At 48.3% G+C, this 11,684-nt stretch overlaps 1 protein-coding gene across 1 annotated transcript; it reads left to right on the forward strand.

Annotated features, from left to right (window-relative positions):
- Positions 1–531: 531 nt before the first annotated feature.
- Positions 532–1,669, forward strand: LOC119298496 (pollen allergen Phl p 1-like). Its single transcript, XM_037575878.1, has one exon. The coding sequence runs from the start codon at positions 538–540 to the stop codon at positions 1,345–1,347; it is 810 nt and encodes a 269-aa protein (XP_037431775.1). The 5' UTR covers positions 532–537; the 3' UTR covers positions 1,348–1,669.
- The last annotated feature ends 10,015 nt before the right edge of the window (positions 1,670–11,684 follow it).

The following is an 11,684-nucleotide window of genomic DNA, read 5'->3' on the forward strand; positions in this document are numbered from 1 at the left end:
GCCGAACAGTGATCTGAACATAAATATTACAACTTTGAACGCAATTTCGACCCTCAAGATGAGGTCGGTTGGCGATGACCCAAACATCAAAGTTGTTTCATTCGACGATGCAAAACTTTTCCATGTAAAAAACCTTTTCATTTGAGGACATCTTCATTGTGTTTTGTATCGTGCCAAATTCGGGTGTCAACATAAGGACGTTAAACTGCCGCAAACGTGCTTGAAGATAACAGAGTTGAAGTTGACAGCAGCATACTTGATGTCATTTTGATAACTTGAACCTTCACCATGCATAAAAATGGTTCAGACATTCTAAACATAGGTGGCTTTGGTCCCGAAGTGGATGCACCTCCGACGATGATGGCGAGCCGCGTATGCATGCACGGACAAGCTCTCCCCGCGCTCACGGCCAGCCCACCGACATGGCCGGAGCAACGTCCCGGTTTGCTCGCTCTCTGTTGATCGGGCTTTCTCCTATAAAAAAAACACCCATGGATAGCACATACACAGCGGCAAGAAGGAACAGTTCAAGAGAAGATGGCTTCTTCCTCGTCGGTGCTGCTGGTTGCGGTGGTGTTGGCCGCGGTCGTGTGTGGCGCGCACGGCATCGCCAAGGTTCCACCGGGCCCCAACATCACGGCGTCGCCTGCGAGCTACGGCAACAAGTGGTTGGACGCCAAGACCACGTGGTACGGCAAGCCGACGGGCGCCGGGCCCAAGGACAACGGCGGTGCCTGCGGGTACAAGGAGGTGGACAAGGCCCCCTTCCACGGCATGACCTCCTGCGGCAACATCCCCATCTTCAAGGACGGCCGCGGCTGCGGCTCCTGCTTCGAGCTCAAGTGCACCAAGCCCGAGGCCTGCTCCGGCGAGCCCACCATGGTGACCATCACCGACAAGAACGAGGAGCCCATCGCCCCCTACCACTTCGACCTCTCCGGCCACGCCTTCGGCTCCATGGCAAAGAAGGGCGAGGAGCAAAAGCTGCGCGACGCCGGCGAGGTGGAGATCAAGTTCCGGCGCGTCAAGTGCAAGTACCCGGCGGGCACCAAGGTGAACTTCCACGTGGAGAAGTCCTCCAACGAAAACTACCTGGCACTGGTGATCAAGTTCCTCCAAGGCGACGGCGACGTGGTGGGCGTGGACATCAAGCAGAAGGGCGAGGACAAGTGGACCGAGCTCAACGAGTCGTGGGGAGCCGTGTGGAGGATCGACACCCCCCACAAGCTCATCGGCCCCTTCTCCGTCCGCTACACCACCGAGGGCGGCACCAAGACCGTCGTCGACGACGTCATCCCCAAGGGCTGGAAGCCCGACACCTCCTACGAGGCCAAGGGCGGGTACTGAAGATGATGATGATGATGCGACTCCTTCCGGCGGCCAGGCCAGCTTAATTAATTAACTTCTTTTCGCTTGGCTCGAAAAGAAGAATAAACCAGCCGCACATATATCATACATATGATGCGATGAGACCATGAGTATACTTTTTTTTGAGGGTAGACCATGAGTATACTTATTCATTCATTTACTATAGGGAGAGAGCGTGGACAACTCCTAATTTGAGGTCCAGAACCTGTGTCGTGCAACAAGTTCTAGGTGCAACCTTGCAACTAGCTAATAGTCTATATCTATACCTACTAATAAAGTACGATGTGTTTGTTTAAAATTTTCGTTTGCCCATGCGTATTTTCATCCACACATACATACATTTTTTAATAATAAATAGCGCTGTTGTTATTGGGGCTCGGCTCGACGCCACACTGTTGTTATTGGGCCTCGGATAGAAATCGTTTATTCTGCTGTCCCTTCATCTGTCGTTCGGAGAGCAGCAAAAAGGTTATTCTTTCATGCAAGGATTGAAACTCACGAACTCATCAGTGTACCGTGGGCTGCAACCACCTAAGGAAGCTTATCCTTATGATTGAAACAAGATTTGTTACCCAATTAAAATAGGCCAACCTCGTTGGTTCTTATACGGGGAAAATTATTTACTCGAACTAATAACACTATCGGCTGAGACCACCTGAGCAAGTCTGTAGTTGTGATAGAATAAGGATTTGTTATCCACTTAAAATATTATCACCTTGCCTATTCTAATACGGGATGTTTTAAAGGAGTTAAATAGAGGGTGAGGCGATGATCTAACTTATCCCTTGAGAGCCACAAGCAGAGCTGGGAATGGCCCAATTAAAGATTGTGTAATGAGCCAACACCGTTGAAAGAAATTAACCATGCATTACATCGGGGAAATGGAAAAGGGAACCACTAGGCATCAGACTACTGATGCCTAGTGTTCCATCAGACCAGTGCGTGGCCGTAGGATTAGTGGCTAATGGACGTTAGATCTGTACGAAAGGGGTGATAGGCTAACGTTCAGCTTTTATTACGTGATTAGTGTGACTGCTCCATAACTTACGTCTAGCAGTTAATTCTCGGAGCCGTGCTTCTTAGAACCGAGTTTGACCATGCTACTTCTGCTTCCATCACTCAACGAAGTGAGAATTTATCACAAATTATATTCTGATCAAAATGAAAAATTGGATTCTGATAAAATTTGCGTTTATAGCTTTGATGTAATGATATTGAAATTTAGGTCCAGTGTACGTCTTTATTTTTGTTTCTAGCAGAATAAAAAATTGCTTCCATCGGCGAAACAATTTGCTTCTATTGCAATCAAAATTTGCTAGGACCTGTAAAAATAGTGTCCAAGAACTTTACTCAATCTAATACAATTTTGCATCCAAGAATTTGTTTCCACATGGGAAAAATTCAGTCAAATATATCTTTTATTATGTTTCCAATACAAGAGAAACTTTGGTTCCATCCATCAAAAAAGTGTTTCCATCGCAAAACTAATTTGCTCCTAACCTAGCATAAATTTGTTTCCTTGCTTCGTCCAGTCACACAACATATTCCTTCTAGTCGCCAATAGTACGATGCTTCCATACTTTTCTAACGACTAGAGATCTGCTTCCCTTCATGTTGTGTGTGGTTGTGTTCATTCTGAGGTAGATCCAGGTGTCTCCATGTACCAGCCTTGACGACGACTATCGGACCTGAAGCCAGCAGACAACTGCTTGAAGCATATATCAGTTAGGCATGATGCATAGGTGTTATAGGATGGAATCAACAGTTAGTACTACATGTATATTACTAATGACATAGATAATGTTTACATTGCAATTATGCGAACAAATTAGAACAAGTTTTGGAAGCAAACTACCTAGAACCAAGAAACATATGTAGTATACTATGAAAGCATGGCATGTTTCAATGGTGATACCTATGGCTAGAACAAATTTTGTAAAATATAAGACACATGAAGTATGGAAGCAATCTACATAAATGGAAGAAGCACGTGTAGTGTGATATGGGGACCCCATATACATGAAGCAAGAAAATATGCTATCTCAGTATGGCTCTCCTTAAGTGGAAGCATAGAACATTGGCAATGGAAACAAACTAAGATTGTTGCCAACATTGATGAATGTTTCGTGGCCAGGTCCATGCATGCATGTGTATGTGGGTTGGAAGCACGACACATAGGGAATCGAATCAGGGCGGTGTTGTCGGAGAGAACATGGGTGGCGTGGTGGTTGACAAGAAGCATACCCTCTGCTTCTGCATGCTTCATTGCCGCGGCTCCACTAAAAACATAATAATTGTACTATGTTAGCAAATACAGTTCGGGCCTTAGCCCCTCTCAAATGAGCTCGTCTTCGGGGGATCTTCTTCCAGAGATGATGGAGAGCGCAACGCCTCCTCCGGACTCCTCCGCTCCGGAAGCGGGCGACCCCGAAGTGTCGTCGCGGAGGGCCTCTCCGAGTCCGGTGAGGCCAGAAGATAATCCCATTGACCCCCGAAGCTCCCAGTGTCCGGCTCCCGAAGAGAGCAGACAAAAGAGTCTGGCACCGTCTGGTGTGTGCGATCGGATATTCTGAGGTAGTTGGTGGGGCGAGCGGCCATCTCAGATGAACACCGTGTGCTGATGAATACGGTGATGGAGAGAATCTCGTCCGCCGAAAGCGGATTGCATGAAGCTTCTATGAGTTTACTGACAGGCTTTGAGGTACGTAAAATAATGTATGATAGTCCTGCACATGCTAGGTGTGCCCTGTGTAGATAGTAGCCCCTGAGACTCTGGTTGTCATCGAAACAACGACGAACAGAGGATCATATTCCTAGGTAATAACCATACTGCCTCTATGTGCAGGTGATGGAAGCTCCGGTGGCTAGCCGGACTAGCGAGTTTGCCCATTTAAAATGGTAGTTGGATGCGGCAGACGCTGGCATCGAGCTTGTTAACAAAAGGGTTGACGAGGCACAGGGTAAGTGTCATTATCTGGTAAACACCACATAGTAAGAGCAGCATGATGCCAGTATCTTTAATATGTTGTGACTGCAGATGGAGCTGCCACTGTTGAAGCCTTGCGGGCAGAACTTGCCCGAGCCAAGGAACAAGCGAGGTTTGGTAATGCGGCTGCTTTGAAGGCGGCCGAAGAGTTGAAAGCCGAGAAGGCCGCGCATGGCGAGAGCCGAGATAAGATGGCCATAGAATTAAAAGCCGCCACCGACCGTTGTCGGGTTCTTGAAAAGGAAAACCTAGCGAAGGCATCAGACCTTGAGAAGGCTTCTGCGACGAGAAAAGACATCCGCTCTGCTATGAGGGCGAAGAAGGAGGAGCTGCGGGAAGCCGGGGATATTGTAGCTGGGAAATCCTTTATGTTGTGGAGGAAGTTCGGAGATCCACGGTATGCCCCTCTGGATTGGCTGTGGAGTTCGGAGGATGTGTATATGGATTTGGCGGCGAGCGCTGCCGATGCGGCCAAGTGCTTCCAGGGTCAGACGGACCGTGAAGTGGAACAGCTGTTTTGGACACAATTCCATTCTCCCGAGCGTCCGCTTTCATTGACTAACCAATTAGCCGAATGGGCCGAACTGAATAGGTTGTCCGGAATCGCCATGAGGTCTGTTGTGGATCAGCTCTGGCCGAAAAGGCCGAAACCGAATAGCTATTTCAGCTTGGTGCAAGAGTTCCTTGACGTGGTGCCACGCATTAATGCGATGAAGAGGTCGACGTGCATAGAGGGCTCACGGAAGGCCTTTGCCCGTGTTAAAGCATACTGGGTGGAGATGGATGCTACCACTGTTGCAGCGCGGGATTCGGCCATAGGTCGAATGGCTGCTGAGCACTACTTTGAAGAAGTTCTTGAGGGTGCTCGTTTGATAGAGACCCAGTGCTCAAAAAAATATTATGTTTATGTAATCTCATTGTAAGCGAAATGCTTTTATAAATTTTTATAAGGCTATTTTTATACTTTTGCCTGAAAGTAATATGATGCCTCCTGGGCGGCCGTTTATGTATACATGTGTGTAACCTGAAAGATTGCAGCCGTCGGCTTCAACCCCCACGCATATAATGCGGAGGTGATCGCAAAAAACACACGTTCACACTTAACCCAATGTCTTGGTCCTATAAGGAGGTGATAGCGGAGCGAGCGAGGCAACCGGACTATAATGCTTTAGCACTTTCACTTAGCCATAGGAGTTTGACAGTGGGGCTACTAGATAGCCCCTGGTGGCTCCGCACTCTCCCGATCCCGGGGTGCGTACAAGCCTGGCCGGAAAATGGCCCTTCGTTAAGGCGGAGGAATTCTAACATTCCAACAGGTCATTGAGTGGTTGACCAGTCTCACGCTATATCATGACAGTCAGTTTTTGGCTTTCTCTACTGAGGTGCTCGTCCGGATGAACCAGGGCACAATCGCAGTAGTTCTCCTGGTGCTACCTTAGCCGGTAAAGCGGAACATAAGGCACCAAAACACACGAGCCGGGCAAACCCAACATTTGACCAAAGACAATGATTCGGAGCTGATGCATATAGGGCCAAACTCGCGACACCGAACACTCCCTAAGGTATTCGGTCTTTATGGTATAAACCGGGCCTAAATAATGGCCTTTGTAAGAAGCCCCTTGTGTCCAGGTACGTGCATTGTTCTGGCGTGGCCACATGCCAAGACGTCAGCATCCTTCTCAACAGTGGATATGTATCAACAAGAGACAGTAAAAAAGGTTTACGCAGGGTCTTAATCTAAAAAGAATCCTTGGAGCGGGTCCCCGCTGCACGTCTGCGCATGTGTCTCTGTTGTGCCGTATCCTGGACGGGTGTAGCACGATGATCGTCTGTAAAAGAGAGGAATTTAGGTGAAAAAGTTGTCGTGCAAAAAGATAGTTTTTAAAGAAACCATGTATAATTCAAGATGAGAAGAAATTTCCATTTGTCTGCACGCCTTGAGCCCCTTGTATTGACAAGGGGTGTGACCATTTATTCGGTATAAATAGCGGCGCCGGACTTGATTAGTTGTGTCTGAGGTCTTGACAACCTATTGGATGCTTTCGCTGGTCCGGGCGCCTTTAGTGTGCGGCTGCCAAGGCAGCCGCACTCTCTTCGGCGCGCAAAGATCGCTTGATATTTCCGTTCGCTGAAATGATGCCACGTGGACCGGGCATCTTGTGTGTGAGGGAGGCATAGTGTGGTATTGCATTAAAGCGAGCGAAAGCTTCGCGTCCGAGCAGTGCTTGATAGCCACTTTGGAACGGAGCAATGTGGAAGGTTAAATGCTCGCGACGGAAGTTATCGGGGGAGCCGAATATAACTTGTAGTAGGAGGGAGCCCGTACAACGAGCCCCTGGGCCTGGCGTTACTCCTTGAAAGGTAGTATTGCAATGGCGAATTTTTGTTGGGTCTAACCTCATCCCGCGGATTGTATCTTGATATATTAAGTTTAGATTGCTGCCACCGTCCATCAAGACTCGTGTGAAGTGATATCTGCCAATTACTGGGTCTAATACCAGGGCAGCCCATCCTGCGCGTCGGATACTTGCTGAGTAATCGGGATGGTCGAAAGTGATCGGTTGAGACGACCAGTGGCAGGACTTCACGGTGACAGGCACTTGGGTATATTTTCCTGGGAGTGCCGCGTTGTTTTTTCCCTTGATCACGTGTAACACGTTTACTGTTTTGACTTCTGGTGGAAATTTCTTTTGTTCCCCAGTGTCTTTCTTGGGAGGCTCGTCCTCGTCTTCACTTGGTGTATCCTCCCCCTTGTGTACGGCGTTGAGCTTGCCGGACTGCTTGAAGACCCAACATTCTCTGTGGGTATGATTAGCAGGTTTACCAGGGGTACTATGGATCTGACATACTTGGTCCAAAATTTTGTTGAGGCTGGACAGTTCATCCCTGGTGCCTTCCGAGGGCGGCTTTTGACCTGGCCGAGAGCTTTTGAATCCGGCGTTTACTGTCGTGCCCTTCGTGATGTCTTCTTTATTCCGGCGTTTGTTATTGCTGTTGCGCCGTGATTTCCCGTTTCCATCTCTAACTTCAGATGTACTCGGGTCGCTGGTGCTGCATCTGGCTAGCCAGCTGTCCTCACCCGCGCAAAAGCGGGTCATGAGGCTTGTTAATGCGGCCATCGTTCTCGGCTTATTTTGGCCGAGGTGTCTGGCGAGCCATTCATCACGGACGCTATGCTTAAAAGCTGCCAAGGCTTCGGTGTCCGGACAGTCGACAATCTGGTTCTTTTTAGTAAGAAACCTGTTCCAAAGCTTTCGAGCTGACTCTCCGGGCTGTTGAGTTATATGACTCAAATCGTCCGCATCCGGAGGTCGGACATAAGTCCCTTGAAAATTTGCCCGAAAGGCGTCTTCGAGCTCTTCCCAACATCCAATGGAGCTTTCAGGGAGGCCTTTAATCCAGTGACGAGCTGGCCCTTTGAGCTTGAGGGGTAAGTACTTGATGGCGTGGAGATCATCTCCTCGAGCCATATGGATATGAAGGATGTAGTACTCAATCTAGACCCCAGGGTATGTTGTTCCATCGTATGTCTCTATGTTTACGGGTTTGAATCCCTCTGAAAATTCATGGTCCAGCACCTCATCGGTGAAACATAGGGGGTGTGTGGCACCCCTGTAGCTGGGTGTACCGCGTTGTTCGGATGTTTGTTGTGTTGCATTGTATGCTGGGGCGCGCTTGCGTGGTCCATATATGGATCTTGTTGCGTCGTTCTTTGGGTGCGAGCCCTCGCATGGGTCACGTGTTGTATTGTGAGTGGTGTTGTATGCCGCTCTGTGTTGGTAGAGGGGTCGTCTATCCGGCCAGGTGGCTGCTTTGATATTTGGTTGTGGGGGGTCTGAGGCCTCCTCATCGAATTCAGGTAGCAGCTTCCGCTTTGGGTAGCTCTTGGAGGGGCGATTGTCGCCGTACCTCGCTGCTGTGTTGAGTATTTTACTCCATCTGATTTGGAGTGTGTCTTGCGCAGCCTTGAGCCTTTGCTTCTGCCTTTTAAGACTCCTCGCGGTGGCAACAAGCCTTTTACGGGCATTCTGCTGCTCCGGGTGCCTGTCCGGCGTTATGTCGTCCGGACCATTATCCTTGATAGAATTTGTTTATTCGGTTTGATTATCCGGATTGCCGTTGTCCGGCAGCGGTTCGCCCTGCTCCAGCGCTGGGTCTGTGTGATCATTATTTCTGTCGAGGCGGGATTTGGGGCGGCGCTTGCGTCGCTGCTTTGACTGCTTCTCGAGGGAACAAGCCTTTGGTGCGTCCTTCCGCTCCTCGTCGTCATCTTTTGGTGCGTCCACCATGTATATGTCATATGACGAGGTGGCTTTCCAGGGCCCAATAGGCACTGGTTCTTCATTGTCTCCTTCATCAGCGTCTATACCGTCGATGTCTTCGGAGTCGAAGTCAAGCATGTCGGTTAAATCGTCGACAGTGGCTACAAAGTGGGTGGTGGGTGGGCTTTGAATTTCTTTATCATCCGTATCCCAACCTTGCTGACCGTAGTCCGGCTAGGGCTCTCCTGATAAAGAGAGAGACTTTAGTGTCTTCTGAATATCGCCGAAAGGCGAGTGCTGAAAGATGTCCGCGGTAGTAAACTCCATGATCGGCGCCCAATCGGATTCGATCGGCAGGGGCGCGGAGGGTTCGGAGTCCGGAGAGGAGTCCGGCTCCTTGGAGTCACGAGTCTCGCGGAGTGCGGGGCTAGTGTTCGGCTCGATCGCCGTTGGGATCACAGCCCCCGAGGCGGCATCCAACCACCCATCCTCGATCGGCGCAGTTGGCTCTGAATTAAGGGTCGAAGCCGATGTGGGTGCGGCCTCCAGGGCACTGTTCGGCGGCAGAGCTAGATCATGCTCGTCGTGACAGTGCAGCGCGCTCGGCAGTGGCTCGAATCCGTCGAAGATCAAGTCCCCGTGGATGTCAGCCATGTAGTTTAAACTTCCAAATCTGACCTGACGGCCAGGGGCATAGCTTTCGATCTGCTCTAGATGGCTAAGTGAATTGGCCCGCAGTGCGAAGCTGCCGAAGACGAAGATCTATCCGGGAAGGAAGGTCTCACCCTGGACTGCATTGCTATTGATGATCGCAGGAGCCATCAAGCCTAACGGCGACAACACAGAGGAACTCTCAATGAAAGCACCAATGTTGGTGTCAAAACCGGTGGATCTCGGGTAGGGGGTCCCGAACTGTGCGTCTAGGCCGGATGGTAACAGGAGGCAAGGGACACGAAGTTTTACCCAGGTTCGGGCCCTCTTGATGGAGGTAAAACCCTACATCCTACTAGATTAATATTGATGATATGGGTAGTACAAGAGTAGATCTACCACGAGATCGGAGAGGCTAAACCCTAGAAGCTAGCCTATGGTATGATTGTTATTCTGTATGTTGTCCTACGGACTAAAACCCTCCAGTTTATATAGACATGGAGAGGGTTAGGGTTACACAAAGTCGGTTACAATGGTAGGAGATCTTCATATCCGTATCGCCAAGCTTGCCTTCCACGCCAAGGAAAGTCCCTTCCGGACACGGGACGAAGTCTTCAATCTTGTATCTTCATAGTCTAGGAGTCCGGCTGAAGGCATAGTACGGCCATCCGGACACCCCCTAATCCAGGACTCCCTCAGGTAAGGTTGTCGACCGGGGTGGCGGCGGTGGGTTGTCATTGTTCTGGTTCTGATTCTGGATGAGTAGCTGCATGAGGGCATTCTGGTTCTGGATCAACTGGGTAAGTTCCGGTGGGAATTTCGGGTCACGTCTTGGAGGCATCTATTAGGTTTAGAGTGGATGACAAATTAGAATAGAATAAGGGCCTAATGAGAGAAATCACTACCCATATGCTTATGGTAGCAAGAAAATTTCAAATCATGCAATTCACACAGATCACACCACACAAGCCAAAACCTACAGGTAAGGTCATATCCACAAGAGATATGATCTCTTCATACTACCTCAATCATTCGTTGGACTCAACTTGGTAGTGGTGGTCTGAACTAAATCTTCTCAAATCAAAGTCAATTCTAGCTTCTTCTTCTTCTTCATCAATGATGTCTTCATAGGTCATGATCTCATCGGGCTGAGAAACTTGGTGATGGGGTTCAACAACTATTTTATTGAAGTGGAGAAGAGATAGAAATGAATAGTGAAGAGTATAGACCAACGGATATTTAAGGAAGTCGTAAAATAGAGTTTTCTTCCTATGACTTTCCATTTCCTAGTGGTCACGTCCTACAGTCAACCTGGCACTGATACCATCTTGTAGCGACCCGACCCAAAATGGATTGAAGTCTCTGTGCTTAAGTGTCATCCCTTAATTGGTATGCTGACACACACAGAGTACTCGAGGAATTATAACAGAGTTCAATCACACTTTATTACATCGAGGTTCTCAAAAGAGTATTTATTACAATAATATGGCCAAAGGCCATCTCAATAAAAATAACTGTGGAAGCATTGAAGGTAAATGAGTCCATCCAACTCCACGGCAAACTGAGTGTAGAACAACGACCTATCGCACCTTTAATCTTTGTCGGAAAAGTCTGCAACATGAGACGTTGCAGCCGTGTAGGTTAGCACATGGAATATGCTTGCAATTTCACACTGTAGAATAATAATGGAAAAAAACTATCTCTATATGCAAATTTAGCTGGTGGAGGCTCTAAGTTTAATTTTTGCATAAAGCAAATTTTACCCTACAACAAAAGAATATATTTTTTATTACTACTAAGTGAAAATGCCATTATTGAGAAGGTTCCTCCAACTCAATCCCAAAATTCTCAAGTTATTAGTAACCCAATAATTTCATTAAATAGAGTGATAAGATAAACCAATAATTCACTTCTAGATACTCAAATTGTCCATAACCGGGGACACGGCTAATCATGATTAGTTTGTACACTCTATAGAGGTTTGCGCACTTTTCCCCATAAGACTCGACCACCTCCATGATCGGAAGATCGAGACATAGCCTATCTGAAGTATTTCCTCCAAACCCTGGGTAGACCGGTACACCTACTTTCCCCTACATCAGCTAGTCTACCACGGAAGAGGTCACACAACTTACTCAACTATGCCAGAGCCCATAATGGCTTGTGGCTGCACACGGAAGTTTCTAGGCATGAAATATTTTATGATCCCTTTGAGCCTGGGTGGCGGACCTAGGGTAATCACACGGGTACTCCGGGATTCCCCTTGGGCAAGCACTAGTTTCTGCAGGTGCCCCAAATAATCCACCCAGATGTGTATTAAAGTTGCCACCTTATGTTGTCCCAACATTATTATCTCTCACAACTTGCATGGATCACACATACCAATCCCCGTCTACGAGCATGGCTAAGCAATATAT

The sequence above is a fragment of the Triticum dicoccoides genome, chromosome 5A (genome assembly GCF_002162155.2).
Source record: "Triticum dicoccoides isolate Atlit2015 ecotype Zavitan chromosome 5A, WEW_v2.0, whole genome shotgun sequence".
NCBI classification, from domain to species: Eukaryota; Viridiplantae; Streptophyta; class Magnoliopsida; order Poales; family Poaceae; genus Triticum; species Triticum dicoccoides.

Excerpts from the sequence above, each read along its gene's own strand:
- LOC119298496 (XM_037575878.1), top strand. The coding sequence starts at position 538 with ATGGCTTCTTCCTCGTCGGTGCTGCTGGTTGCGGTGGTGTTGGCCGCG.